We start from the raw sequence: 12740 nt of genomic DNA, 5'->3' as shown, positions 1-12740 counted from the left end.
AGTAACAACTTGTGTAAAACTGAACTGAGTCAGTTTTGTGATGCTGTTCAATTTACTGTGGCAGACATTTAACCTCTGGAATGTAGAGGTCATCACTTAACAGCATCCCTAAAGGGCTGCATGGCCAAAACTGTACTTATAAAAGCACTCTCTCAGTGTAACCCTCACCTCAAAAATTCAAGTAAGTACTTTCCTCCTAAATTTGCTTCTAATTAATCCACCAGACTTGCTACATTTCCTCAAGAACATAACTAGACACTATTTTAAGTAAAATTAGCAAATATGTCTAAAAGTGATAGACTCCACACTCCACAAATGATCAGTTCTGGCAACAGTTTTTTATGATTTATCTCCAAATGTTTGTGGATTGTCTGGGCTGTCATTTCAAAATGTGTTGACTAACTCGTGTTAATTGACAATTACTCTGCGTGGGTTAAATAGAAGCTGTTAGTCTACAAACTAAGACTACTTTCCAGACTGCATATTGAGATCTGATTTTAAAATCTCAGAAAGGCACAAATTAGGATATCTGATAATCCATAGCAAAGTCAAACTGTACACATACTATATACATACACACTATTCCACAAAATTATATATACATAGTGCTACAGTAAATTCCACCATGCCCTAACATTGACCTCTTTAATATCTTGTTTGGTGAGCAACTTTCTTGGAGCAGGCAGGCTCATAGGCCACTTTATCAATTTCTGTGAACATGCTAGCAAAACTCACAACATATGGTGCCCAAACCAGTGCTGTTCCTCCTTGTTTAAACTTAATTTCACTCAGTTCAATGTTGCTGCTGAAATCAAAGATACGCACTGACCCTGTGTGGAAATAAGATAGGAAGAATTTATTTCTTTCAATATCACTTACATGTTAGGATTTATGGAGAACTGTCTATGTATTTGAATTAAAATTTGGATAGAATGTATTTTTTCTGTTCTAAGTAACAAAATGCTTGCCTGGAAAGACATGACTGGTGTTCATGAAGAAATATAGACTTTCTTCATTCTTTAACTTACACAGAACCAAGAGTCATCAAGGCTGAGGGTTGTAATAAGAAGTTCCATGCTGACCATCCACATGTAATTTTCCAGTAAGCACAGGACTGTGCCATACTGTAAGGAAAATCTGTACTGACAACGTGGGAAAATCAGAAACACTACTACTTGGGATTGCCTAGGGAGGAAAACATTTAAAGGGAGGAAAATATTTAAATGAATGAAAAATGGGAGATTGTCCACAGAAAATCTAATTTCACCAGAGGTAAAATTAACAGATTCATAGGCACACATATTGGTTTGCATAAAATTCCATTCCAGCTGGCATATATCCAAAGTGTCATTTGCTCAACTGGTTTGTCTTCAGGCTGGAAGAATATGGGCACTGTATAACACAGACAAATTACAAGATACTACTGGCAAAAATTGAGTTAAAAGACCTTGCAGCATTTTCTAAGCAGTGTAATTGTTAATGTTCTGGCCACTTGTTCTTCTTTCAAAGCATGATAAAGCTAATAGTGAGAGACCTAAATGGCAATATTTATACACGTTAAATAAATATGTCTATGAATACATGTTATCTGTTGTTGAGAGCATAATAGCTATTGAATTTTCAAAGAAAGACACAAATGTTAATATTCAAAATGTCTTACACAATATTACAGGTGTATGTAATTCTTTACAAAACAAAAATCCCAACAATTCTCAATCCAGAGCCTTAAATACAAGTGCTGTTATTCAAACCAGATTTGTTATCTTTTCAGCTGTTCCTTCAGAACAAACAGAATTTACAGTGTTTCCTGTTAAGAACTTCTGTTGTTAAAATTCCAGGTTTTTAAGATGAAGCAGTCTTAATTAATTGTTTAAAAACATTAATGATTTATTTGCTTTAACTATCAAAGAACTGAGCCCAGGAATATGTATGTATGACCAAACTTCGGGAACGCAGGTTTGGGCAGGGCTCTCCCCACATGGGTGTGCCCTTCCAGCCTGCGCAGTGGATGTTTTAGGTGAGGCACAGCGTGCGCAGAACTGGCCCCACCGTTTCAGTCCTGAGGTCCATTTGCCACGGCCAAGTGAGCTTGGACAGTGACAGTGAAGTCCTCAGGACTGTCACAGCACCCGGTACTAACTAGGCTGAGTCTGCTGAGCATCTGAGATCTGGCGGGATGGGGTGGAAGGGAGGCATTGAACTGCCAGGGGACGGTCCCTACTGAGACTCCAACTCAGGTCCTTGGGATTCAGAGTCCAGAGTAAAGTGACTTTGCAAGGACAAATACACAACTTCAGTATAAAAGAGAATAGTTCCAAACCAAGCATCATTGCTCTTCAAAACCAGTAACAACAGTGGTACAAGAGGAAAGAAATAGTGCACTTACGGTCAAGAGCTGTGGTGGCCATAAGGTACGTAATGGGAGAGACACTGACGGCCTCAATCCTCCCCGAGTGAAAGGTACACAGGCACTCTGGATCGTGGGTCTGCAGTGCAAAACAGAGCAGAAATTCTGCTGCCTTCTACAGCTGCACTTAAAAGGTATTACCAGTTATTTTCAGAAAAACTGAAAAATCTAGACAGATTCTGTTTCCGTGAACAAAATCTGGGAAGCACGAGATATCTACATGCAATTCTCTTTATTTTATTTAAATGTTCCTAAGAAGATCATGAGCAAAATTAGAGTAGAAACGTTTTGTTCTTTTAAAAGTCCATCATTTTCTCTGTGAATACAAAGTGTAATGCCTTTCATTAAGGCCTGGAACTAATGTTTTAAACAATGAGCTGTTGCTCTGAAGGCAAAGAAAATACTCTCAAGTTTGGGCTTATGCTGCCTGGGAAATCATTTATCATCCAAGGAATTCTAGATTCTACTGTACATTTTTTACATCCGTTTTTATAGCATACTTTGTACATGTTTTATTTACCATAAAATTCTTAGAACACATTTTACTTTTCACAAGAGAATTTTATTCCCTTCATGGATTGTTCCCATTTACTTCAATGTTTGGGAGCAAAAATAAATATCCCTTTTTTTACCTGTGGCATCTATTTCTCCATTAAAAACATCCCCAGCAGTAACACTACTTACCACCAGGCCAAAAAAAATATACATTTCAACACTAAAATTTTAAACTGTGCAACTTCATAAAACACAAGTTTTATTGCAGATGCAACCAGTATAATTAAAGGATGCAATAGGATATGGTTCCTATTACAAAGGAACGGAAAAAATCAGAATAAAAAACAAGCTTACCATATTTGAAAAAGTCAAATCCAGCTTCCAGATTGCCCCATTTGTATCCTTAAGAAGGAAAAACGAAACATGTAAGTTGAATATTTTCAAACTCAATTTAGAAAAAAAAACTGCACACAGTGACTGCTTAAAAATTCCTTAATGATTATCATTGTGAAGCAGAAATGACTAAATGTGATGATGCTGGTCCTATGTATCCCATCCATCAGTTCAGGATAACAGAACCTGGACAATACCTTTTGGCATTCTCCTATTCTTACACAATTCTGGCTCTGAGAGCCAGAGTCTCACATGTTACTATAATCTAAAAATACTATATAACATAGCAGCATAATTCAGTTGCAAGGGACATACTAGGATCATCTAGTCCAACTGCCTAACCACTCCAGGGCTGACCAAAAGTTAAAGCATATCATTAAGAGTATTGTCCTCTTAAATGCCTCTTAAACACTGACAGGTTTGGAACATAAACCACCTCCCTAGGATGCCTGTTTCAGTGTTTGAAATAAGAAGATCATAAAGCTGTAGATAGACAGATTTTCTATCTATCAGAAGATTGTACTCTACCAAAAAGAAATTCCCTGATTTATAATGACTCCTGCTGTTACTTAACATCAGTTCTGGGCCCTTCAGTTCAGGAAAGATACTGAGGTGATGGAGCGGGTCTAGAGAAGAGCAACAAGGCTGGTGAAGGGACTGGAGCACAAGTCCTATGGGGAGAGGCTGAAGGAGCTGGGGTTGTTTAGCCTGGAGAAGAGGAGGCTTAGAGGTGACCTCATCACTGTCTAGAACTACCTGAAGGGAAGTTCTAGCCAGGTGGGGATTGGTCTCCTCTCCCAGGCACTCAGGAATAGGACAAGGGGGCATGGGCTTAAGCTCTGCCAGGGGAAATTTAAGTTGGATATCAGAAAAAAATTCTTTCCAGAGAGAGTAATCGGGCATTGAAATGGCCTGCCCAGAGAGGTGGTGGATTCCCCATCTCTGGAGGTTTTTAAACTGAGATTGGACATGGCACTGAGTGTCATGATCTGGTAAATGGACTGGAGCTGGACCAAGGGTTGGACTTGATGACCTTGAAGGCCTTTTCCAACTCAAACGATTCTATGATTCTATGATCATCTCCCTCATTCTGTGTTTCTCTACAGAGATGTTTGTACTTGAATGTGTGTTACCTGAGCATACCAAATGGTCTGTTCCCGGTCATGAACTTTTGACATGAAATTCAGGCTGACATTCTTGCCAACACAGAGTTCATTCATAGGCTCCACTTCCAGTAATCCCGTCTCATCCACAGAATCAGCACCATCTATTATCTCAAAGTTCCACACCTTCATAGAATTGGAAGCATTTAAAATTTTTAAAAAGAGGTTACTTTATAAGGCCAAAATTAAAATGGAAATTCAAAATTATAAGAAAGTAAAATTGCTGCTTTGAATGTAACCTAGAACCTGGCACTAGCAGAGCTATACATGGCAGCTTCGGGACTACAGAGACAGAAAGATATCTCTGGGGTCTTGGCATTGCTGAGGCAGCACAAAATGGGAAATATCCATGTTGTGCTCTGTGGGATAAGGACAAGACATCAGTTAGCACATTCATAATCAAGTGAATTTTCCTAATGGGATAATACCAATTTATAAAACACAACAGCAACAATCACAAAAACTCCAGGCAGTTTGAAAGCCTCCACTGCCTATTACAGTCAGTGTCCCACTGATTATCTGGGTCATTTCACACACCAGCAGAAGACACATCATATCTTCCCTTAAATAGCAGGCAAACAAGACTGGAAAATTTTTCGTAACTGACAGATAAAATCAGAAATGGGTGTTATGCATAAGGAAAACATTTTTACCTTGATTTACAGAATTACATGTTAACTTCAGGATGTTTTTTCTTTTCATCATTCCCCTATTTCATTATATACATCTCTGAGATTCTAGTTAATTTCTGTGTAATTTTAACATTAATAATCTGAGCTTTCAAATGCAGATTATTAATTTCAAATATTCTTGTAGTTTATTATTTATTTATTTTTAAAATAACACATATATTAAGAAGCCTAAAAATTATAAAAGTTAACAAAAACTACACATTAAAAAAATGTTAGAATGCAGGCAAGAACAAAGCTGTTAGGGAACCACTGAAAATTATTCTGATTTACTAAAGTAAAAGGTGATTTATTTATTGCTATTAGCAGGGAGCACTGCGTGAATGCCACCTAGTTGAAACACAGACACTATGGAGATGTGCTCCTATTTTGTTTTGTTCTAAAACTTCATTTTCAGAAAATGCACTTCAAAATTTCCTCCAAAACCCTGGCAAAGGAAGTATGTAACATTTCCCCGCTGTCCATGTATTTGCACACCTGAAGACAGAGCAGAAGGAAAACTCACCCGAATGAAGCCATCTTTTCCAACAGTGATAAGTTCTCCTTCCTCAAGGAGTAGCTGGCTGACAGGGCCATCATGACAGGGCTGGTGTTCAGGTCGACAGAGCTCTACCTTAATGAGACCCCCCTCCCAAAGCAGCAAGTTGCCCCACTCGGTTCCTGAGACAACCTGCAATGCAAAGGAAGATAAGCACATAGGCACCTGCACTTAATTGTGCAGAAATACTGGCAAGAACCTGGTTAACACTTGTGTCTTCTTTCCATGAAAGCATTAAATCAATAGCAAGTACAGATATTCACAAGAGAAGATGTAAGGGGTGAGAAGGTTCAACTTCTTAGCAATGTGACATAGTTTGCATGCACTGAAATGATTAAAGACTAGGACTAACAGTCTTTGTATTTCTGTAAACTAATATTTTCACTACCCAATTAGAAGACCCTCAGCTCTAAGCCAACAGAGATCTTTTGTCTTTGAATTACAACACTAACCATACTTTTCAATTATTACAGAGCAAGCCAGATTTTTGGTAAATTAATGTCAGTATTACATGATCAGAACAAGGGCCTAATACTATATTATCATCGAGGGTCTAACTCAAATCACTTTGAAGCAAATAGTAACTCTTCAAATTACACTGTAAACTTTATATCAAAACCTAAGAGGGAACATAAATTCTTTTTGTAATTTTTTCTTACTTACCTTCCCATCAGGGAGCTCCACAAAACCTAAAATGTCAGACACTGCTGTTCTTCCAAACCTGCCCAAGGCTCCTTGCAGCTTGAGACCAGTTAATGTGAGAGCCATCTTCCAGAACCTGAGTACAGAAAAAACATCCTTCTCCAATACAAGACTTCTTACACACTCTTCAGTCCCTCTTAGACATTGCAATACTCTTAGCAGGGCTGTTCATTTATTACTATTTTTCACAGGAGAATTTGGGGGGTTTTTTCTATTGAAAATGAAATAAAGCTTTGGAACCATAGAAAAAATTTCTCTGTGAAAAAGCTAGGAAAAGAATTTGGAAAGGCAGAATGAAGATTAAATTACTATTTAAAATTAAGAAGGGTAAAATGAATTGCTACATCTTTTCAGCTACAACCCATATATGTAGTTAGGAATACCTATTTTATTCTTATTGTCTCCACTGTATGATGCTCAGCTTTGTAAATCTAAAGACTTGGATTTACAGGTCTTTACTGAATGTCATCCAAGTGCTCTCATGGACTTGAACTGTACTATAAAATCTCACTGAGTCAAAGGTTTTATCCTAGATCTTAATAGTTCTTTTTCAAATTACTGCATTATAGGAAAATTAACATCTGCTGTAATTGCGGATGGTTCACTCTGTGTGCAGAAGACATTACATTTAAGACAGCTGTTGCAAATTGAAATCTGAGACCACATTTGGGTGAAAGATCACATTTATCATGTTATAAAAGCTATGTCAGAGTTTATTCATAGTATTTTAGCTCAAAAGAAAGTTTACAAGAGTTTGTTATATCAGATTTCCATAAATAATTCATTCTAAGCCAAATTTATTCTGGGTTTAAATAAGTCATTTGCTTTTTCAGACCCACCTTGCAACCAAACTATAAAGTAAATCGCAGATTTTGATCTGATTTCTCTGTTAAAATTCAAAGAAACTGCAGATGCACTATAATTTTAAAGGTAAAATTTTTACTACAATAGAATCCTAGGCCTGTCAATTCTCTGCTGTGTTAACATAAAGTACTGCATAAATACAGAACACAAAATTAGAGCTTAAAGTTCTTGTTTATTTTTTTATTACAAAAGGATCCATGAACTTACCAGACAAGGGAAACATATCTTTTGTTAGGCTTCCTTTTAGGCTTTTGGTGGGATCAGAGGGTTTCTGATCCATGACTTTGCAACCAGCTCTAATGGCTGCCCAAACAGCAGAAGAGTTCCAGAAATCAAAGGTAGAAAGCCCAGGAGGCAGAGAAGGCACATATGCTATGTTACCGGCTAGGTGATATGTGTATATAAATATCTTTTATTACTTCACCCCAGTGCTTGTTGAAATTACAAGAATGGAGCCAATGGTACTGATACTTAAAATCAAGCATCATCCTTTTTGGACAGTGAAAGTGTTAAAAGTCTTGTTTGACTGCCTGAAGGACTTGAACTTCCCCATTTTTGTAATTGTAATGGTCAGACAAAATAGCATTACTCATTACTCTTGTTTGCCAATGATACATTCCTGTTAGTCACCTGCTATCTATTGTGACTTCAGAGGTGATACATATTAATCCTAATCAGCGAACCTACCTGATGTGCCCTGATCCAGATGTAATTAGATGCTCTTCATTCTCAGCAGAAAACATGACCTTGTAAACATCCTGTGCAAAAGCTTTTGACCTCAACACAATCTCTTCTTGTTTCCAGTCCCAGATAGTCAGCATGAAGTCAGGGCTGCTCCCAACAGTGGCCAACAAAGTGCCAGCCCGGTTGAAATCACCGAAAACATAGGCTTTCTCTGTTCCACCTGAAGAAACATACAACCCCAATACGCATGCACAGGAAGGAGGTAGAAACAATATGAAAATCTACTCAGAAGGAGCTCAACTTTCAGTGCATTTTTTTTAATAGGTAACAGCTCTTGGTTGGCTGTCTCTACCAAATAAAAGTTTCCTCCTATGCAATAATGAAAAAGCTTGAAACCAGTGTTTCCTAGTTTTACTGTGAAGGACCTTTTGGTTGTATTGCCTCCTAAACTTAAGGTTACCCACTACTCCATCTGCTGGGATCTATAAACACTAGCCCATCTGTGTAAAATGAAAACAGAACTTTTTACACTACCTTGCAGTATTCTGTAGGGCCTCAGTGAAGGATATTTGTAGATGATAAGGTTTGGCTTCTTTCCTTTTTCTCCTACCGCAAAGTACTGCTTAGAAGGGTGTGCCTTGAAAAACCAAAATTCCTGTTGCATGTTGTAATGACACCTCTGTCTCCATCCTGCTAGTTATTGAGTTAGTGTATTTACTCATTCATTAGTCAAAACATATTGCCATAAATACTAGGTTGCATTTTTCTGTGCATTGATTCTGAACTGCCAATCTCTTGCTCAGTACCAGAGTGAAGACACAATGCACACAAAATGGTACACTGCACATACTTTGGAACCATGACAAACTGTAAAATAACTTGGTTTATGATGCATTCTTTTGCTATTCCTACCTCATTCAACCCACCAGATAATCTTTTCATAGCAGCATTTCTGACAGCAGCCATCTATTTCTGCAGCCATCTACTTCAGCAGACAGCTGCAGAAAGACCATCCTGAATGACCCTATTCTGAAGATGTAAAAATGTACACCTACTCCCCAGAACAGGCTGCTTACAATGACACAGAACAGTCTGAGGCTGGTAGTCTGAGAGCCTTGCTCGTGTGAAATAAAACTGAGAAATGGCAGAGCTGACAGTGTAAGGTGCATCAAATTCAGAGATAGGCCTTAAGAGTCCAAGCTCTTGATAAGTTTACTGGAGTGAAAGCAGATACTTTTTGTCTTCATTTTTGTAGGAACTTCATTTTCCAAACTCCAATTGCAAGTAAAACTCTATACTAGTATCAGCTGTGACTAGAACAGATGAAGTGTTAAAAAAACCCTCAGAGTTTCTATGAGCCAAAATATTTAAATAAGAATTTATACTAATTAAAATTAAACTAATTTAATTTTATTAATTAAAATTAACCCCAGCTGGCACCTGTCAGTCCTTTCAGGTCCCTGAACCTGGGACTGAGGTGTGCTAATACTTATCCTCTGACAATTATATTGATGGGATGATGGCCCACACTGCATGGTACACACATTCCTGTAATCAATACCATATTTTCTTATGTTTATGCATGTGCAGCTGTAGAAATCTCCTGTATCTGGCAACTAAGTGAACACTTTTTGCCTAGAAAGTGACTAGCATTCTAAATCAAGAAACAAGAGCCATACTGTGATAAATCCAATTCCACCACCACTGGTGCTCCGGATATATCTCTGGCATTTAGTTTTCAGCTCCTGGATCACCACCTGGTTGCCTGCTATATACAGCAGCTTTTTGTTATCCATCATCAACAGGTTTATGGGTCTGGCACAGTCGTATCCAAAAGAATATCTGGGAACAGTTCAATAAGGAAAAGATTAGACACTGGCTTTCTAGAAAAGTTTACTAAGTGGATAAAAATGCTTAAACCAAAAGTGAAATGGGAATACTGAAACTAGTGTCTAAAAGCCCTATGGCAGGAGTTCTTTAGTAGAGAGTGAAAATAAAATATATCAAGCTTCTATAAGTGAGAGGAAGGCACATGTGAAGGCCTTCTAAAGTTCACATTCGATCCTTTCATCTCCACCATAGGCCACCTCTTGCTTCTGCTAGATCCTTTGGCACTGCAAGGAATTCACATTCTATCCACATTCTCTTTGCAAACAAATGTAAGAGATGTGCATCAGATTACTAGAAACTGTTCTACAAACAAGAGATCAAACCAAGGAAGTTTTCAAGCTCACTTCTTGAATGTTTACAGGCAGATGAAGGAAAAATCCAATCTTCAACAACAACTGAACTGTGTCTTCAGAGAAAACCACCAGCATACATGAAAGACATATAATACCCTACTTAAATATACCTAGCAAAGGATTTATTGTAGCTTTTAATTGATGGGTGTCACTTGATTCATTCTACCAGTTTAGATCTTCTGAGCACCAGACTACAAATCTACCTGGTTTCTTCCTCACTTCTCCCTTAGTAGTTCTATGAGGAACTATGAGCTACTCAACAGCTCCTCCGCTCCATCCTCAGCTTCTTGTGTGGCTACAGAGAAAGGCAGAGGTTTGCAGGGGATATTTTTATGCTAGTTTCTTCTTCTGCCTGGTCCCATTAGGCTTGTCCATGATCAGTTCTACAGGAGTACCTATGATAGGAAGCACTATGCCCAGTAAAAAAGGTTTATGAGGTCATGACAACATTTAAGATTAAATTCACCCAGAATCATAACTGGTCAGGATTCTTACCTGTGTCTCAAACAAAGGTATCCCACTAAGGCCACACAAATTTGACAAACACAGTTTTAAGAACACATATTAAATATCATTAGCTTTGAATTTGCACAAGCTTATCAGAAAGGATACTTAAGAGTAAGGATGTCAATGGGTATCTCAGAGTCTTCAGTGACAAATGGTTGTGAACATATATCTTCATAATTATAGAAGAAGGTTTCTGAGATTTTCCTTTTTACCTCCGCAGGCTTTTTTTGGTTTTCCGAGGGTGTTTCACTCTTCTCTCGCTCTTCTGAATCACCTTCAGCACCTCAGAAGTGAGAACATAATGGAAATTTATATTCACCATAAATTTTGGGTTCCTTGCTGATATTTGCAACTCACCTCAAAAGAGGAGGAGCTACACATTCTTTGCATCCTTTGACAGAGTAATAAATACTTCATAGCTCAGAACAGAGGTGCCATGTCTTAGTAACTACTTGTGCTGGAACAGTCTCTAACAAGTGCTCCCTTAGGCTTTTAAAAACTTTACTGTAAATATTAAGAACTGAAGTATTTAAAGAAGAAAAATTCTAAGACTGTTTTAAAAACGTTGATTTTAAAACTTAAGGACTTACCAAAGCAGTTCAGTTGAGGTTTGCTTAATGTTTAGGTCTCAGCTTTAGAAACCAAATAAATTGTAAAACATGTCTTTTCTGTAGCTATTGAATGCAAGTTGTTATACAAAACAATTACTAAAGCTACATACAACAGACCAGCAGAAGACACCACTGTCCTCAAAAAAGCACACTGATAATGTTTGAGCCAGAGGAGTTCTTTGCTGGATTGCAGTGCACGATGCTGTCAACTTGACTTCCAACTGGTCATAAGCACTTGTTGAGAGCAGTTTCCAGCTGGACATCTCAAGACAACTCCCCATTATCTATTTTGTAAGGTTTTTATGCTGTCTTGACCTTTTTCTTTCCTTGGTGTTGCATGAAAAATAACCAAAGGAATCAGGAACCAGTCATGGAAAAGAGCAAATTTTAGTCAAATGAAAGGGAGCAGAGAAGCTCAGTCACTGTAACTTGATGGCACTGGCTGAGATGCTGTTCATAATAATAACAGTGAAAAAAAGAAAACTAGAAAGTACTGGGGGGTTTAAGTTTGTACCAACACTTCCTCAGTGGACAGCAATTCTCAGAAATGTTCTCAGCATCTGATTCCACTTGCTCCACTTCTTCCTGTGTTTCTGCCGCTGGTGATACCTTTGGAACGTTTTTTTTGTTTTCTTCTGCAAAGTATAATTGGGACTGCTCTCTCAGGTATGAATTCCTTTGACTAATTTGCTTATACATGCCATGTTAAATAAACATATAGTTCTGTAGTAGTATTAAGATCCCTTCTGTGCAAAAATGGACTTCTTGCTGTTTAACATTAACTGTAGGGAAGGTATTATATAGGAAGATTAAAAAAATGCCAAAAGTGATCTAGCAATACACCAAACGATTCTTCCAAAGTGGATTTTGTTATCCATGCTACCTAGATCTAGTGTATTAGATGACAGGAAGGACACCTGAAATAGACACTGGGCAGGCATTTCAAGATGAAAAAGATGTTAAAAAGAGAAACACAGGCCTCTGAAACAGTTGGGTGGAGTTAACAAACTGATTGCGGTATTAACTAAAGAGACAGGTCTAAGCAGAAAAATGTGCAGGGGAGGGACTTTGTGAGCTGAGGGACAGCAGGAACTGCTGTGATTAGCCCAGAACTTCACTTTGATCAAAGTCAAAATAAAATCTGGCAATAACAAGAGCAGCAACTGGAGGTGAACACTTAGTTATAAGGAAGGTGTTAGTGGTGGGAGAAGACAGAAGCTACTGTAGGTTTGGTATTGAACTCACTCTAAAATGGGCAGAAATACTCACAAACACCACTAGGATCTTTCTGTTCATCTTCTGTTGGTTCCTCATTATCTCCCTCCTCTTCCCCTGGAAAAGATGACATGTCTTCTCTACCTGGTGGGAGTGAGGAGCAACCTTTAGTATTTTTGCATTCATCTGCCATTTAGACCATTTTCATTTCCTGTCAAATGCTTTTTCA

At 38.0% G+C, this 12740-nt stretch overlaps 1 protein-coding gene across 1 annotated transcript in view; it reads right to left on the bottom strand.

The window, feature by feature from the left end:
• CFAP44 (cilia and flagella associated protein 44) overlaps positions 1–12740 on the bottom strand; it is a 45596-nt gene that overhangs the window by 27404 nt on the left and 5452 nt on the right. Inside the window, exons 2-12 of the mRNA XM_071572246.1 lie at positions 12566–12655; positions 10791–10968; positions 9615–9777; positions 8470–8572; positions 7939–8155; positions 6349–6463; positions 5653–5817; positions 4429–4584; positions 3257–3304; positions 2387–2486; positions 736–830 (exon numbers count right to left, since the gene is read on the bottom strand). Of these exons, the coding sequence (XP_071428347.1) occupies positions 736–830; positions 2387–2486; positions 3257–3304; positions 4429–4584; positions 5653–5817; positions 6349–6463; positions 7939–8155; positions 8470–8572; positions 9615–9777; positions 10791–10968; positions 12566–12644 (1419 nt within the window). The 5' untranslated portion in view covers positions 12645–12655. The remainder of the gene's footprint in view (positions 1–735; positions 831–2386; positions 2487–3256; positions 3305–4428; positions 4585–5652; positions 5818–6348; positions 6464–7938; positions 8156–8469; positions 8573–9614; positions 9778–10790; positions 10969–12565; positions 12656–12740) is intronic.

Source organism: Pithys albifrons, chromosome 1, assembly GCF_047495875.1.
Source record: "Pithys albifrons albifrons isolate INPA30051 chromosome 1, PitAlb_v1, whole genome shotgun sequence".
NCBI lineage: Eukaryota > Metazoa > Chordata > Aves > Passeriformes > Thamnophilidae > Pithys > Pithys albifrons.
The sequence above is the reverse complement of the archived record's forward strand: the minus strand, read 5'-3'. Positions and strand labels throughout refer to the sequence as shown.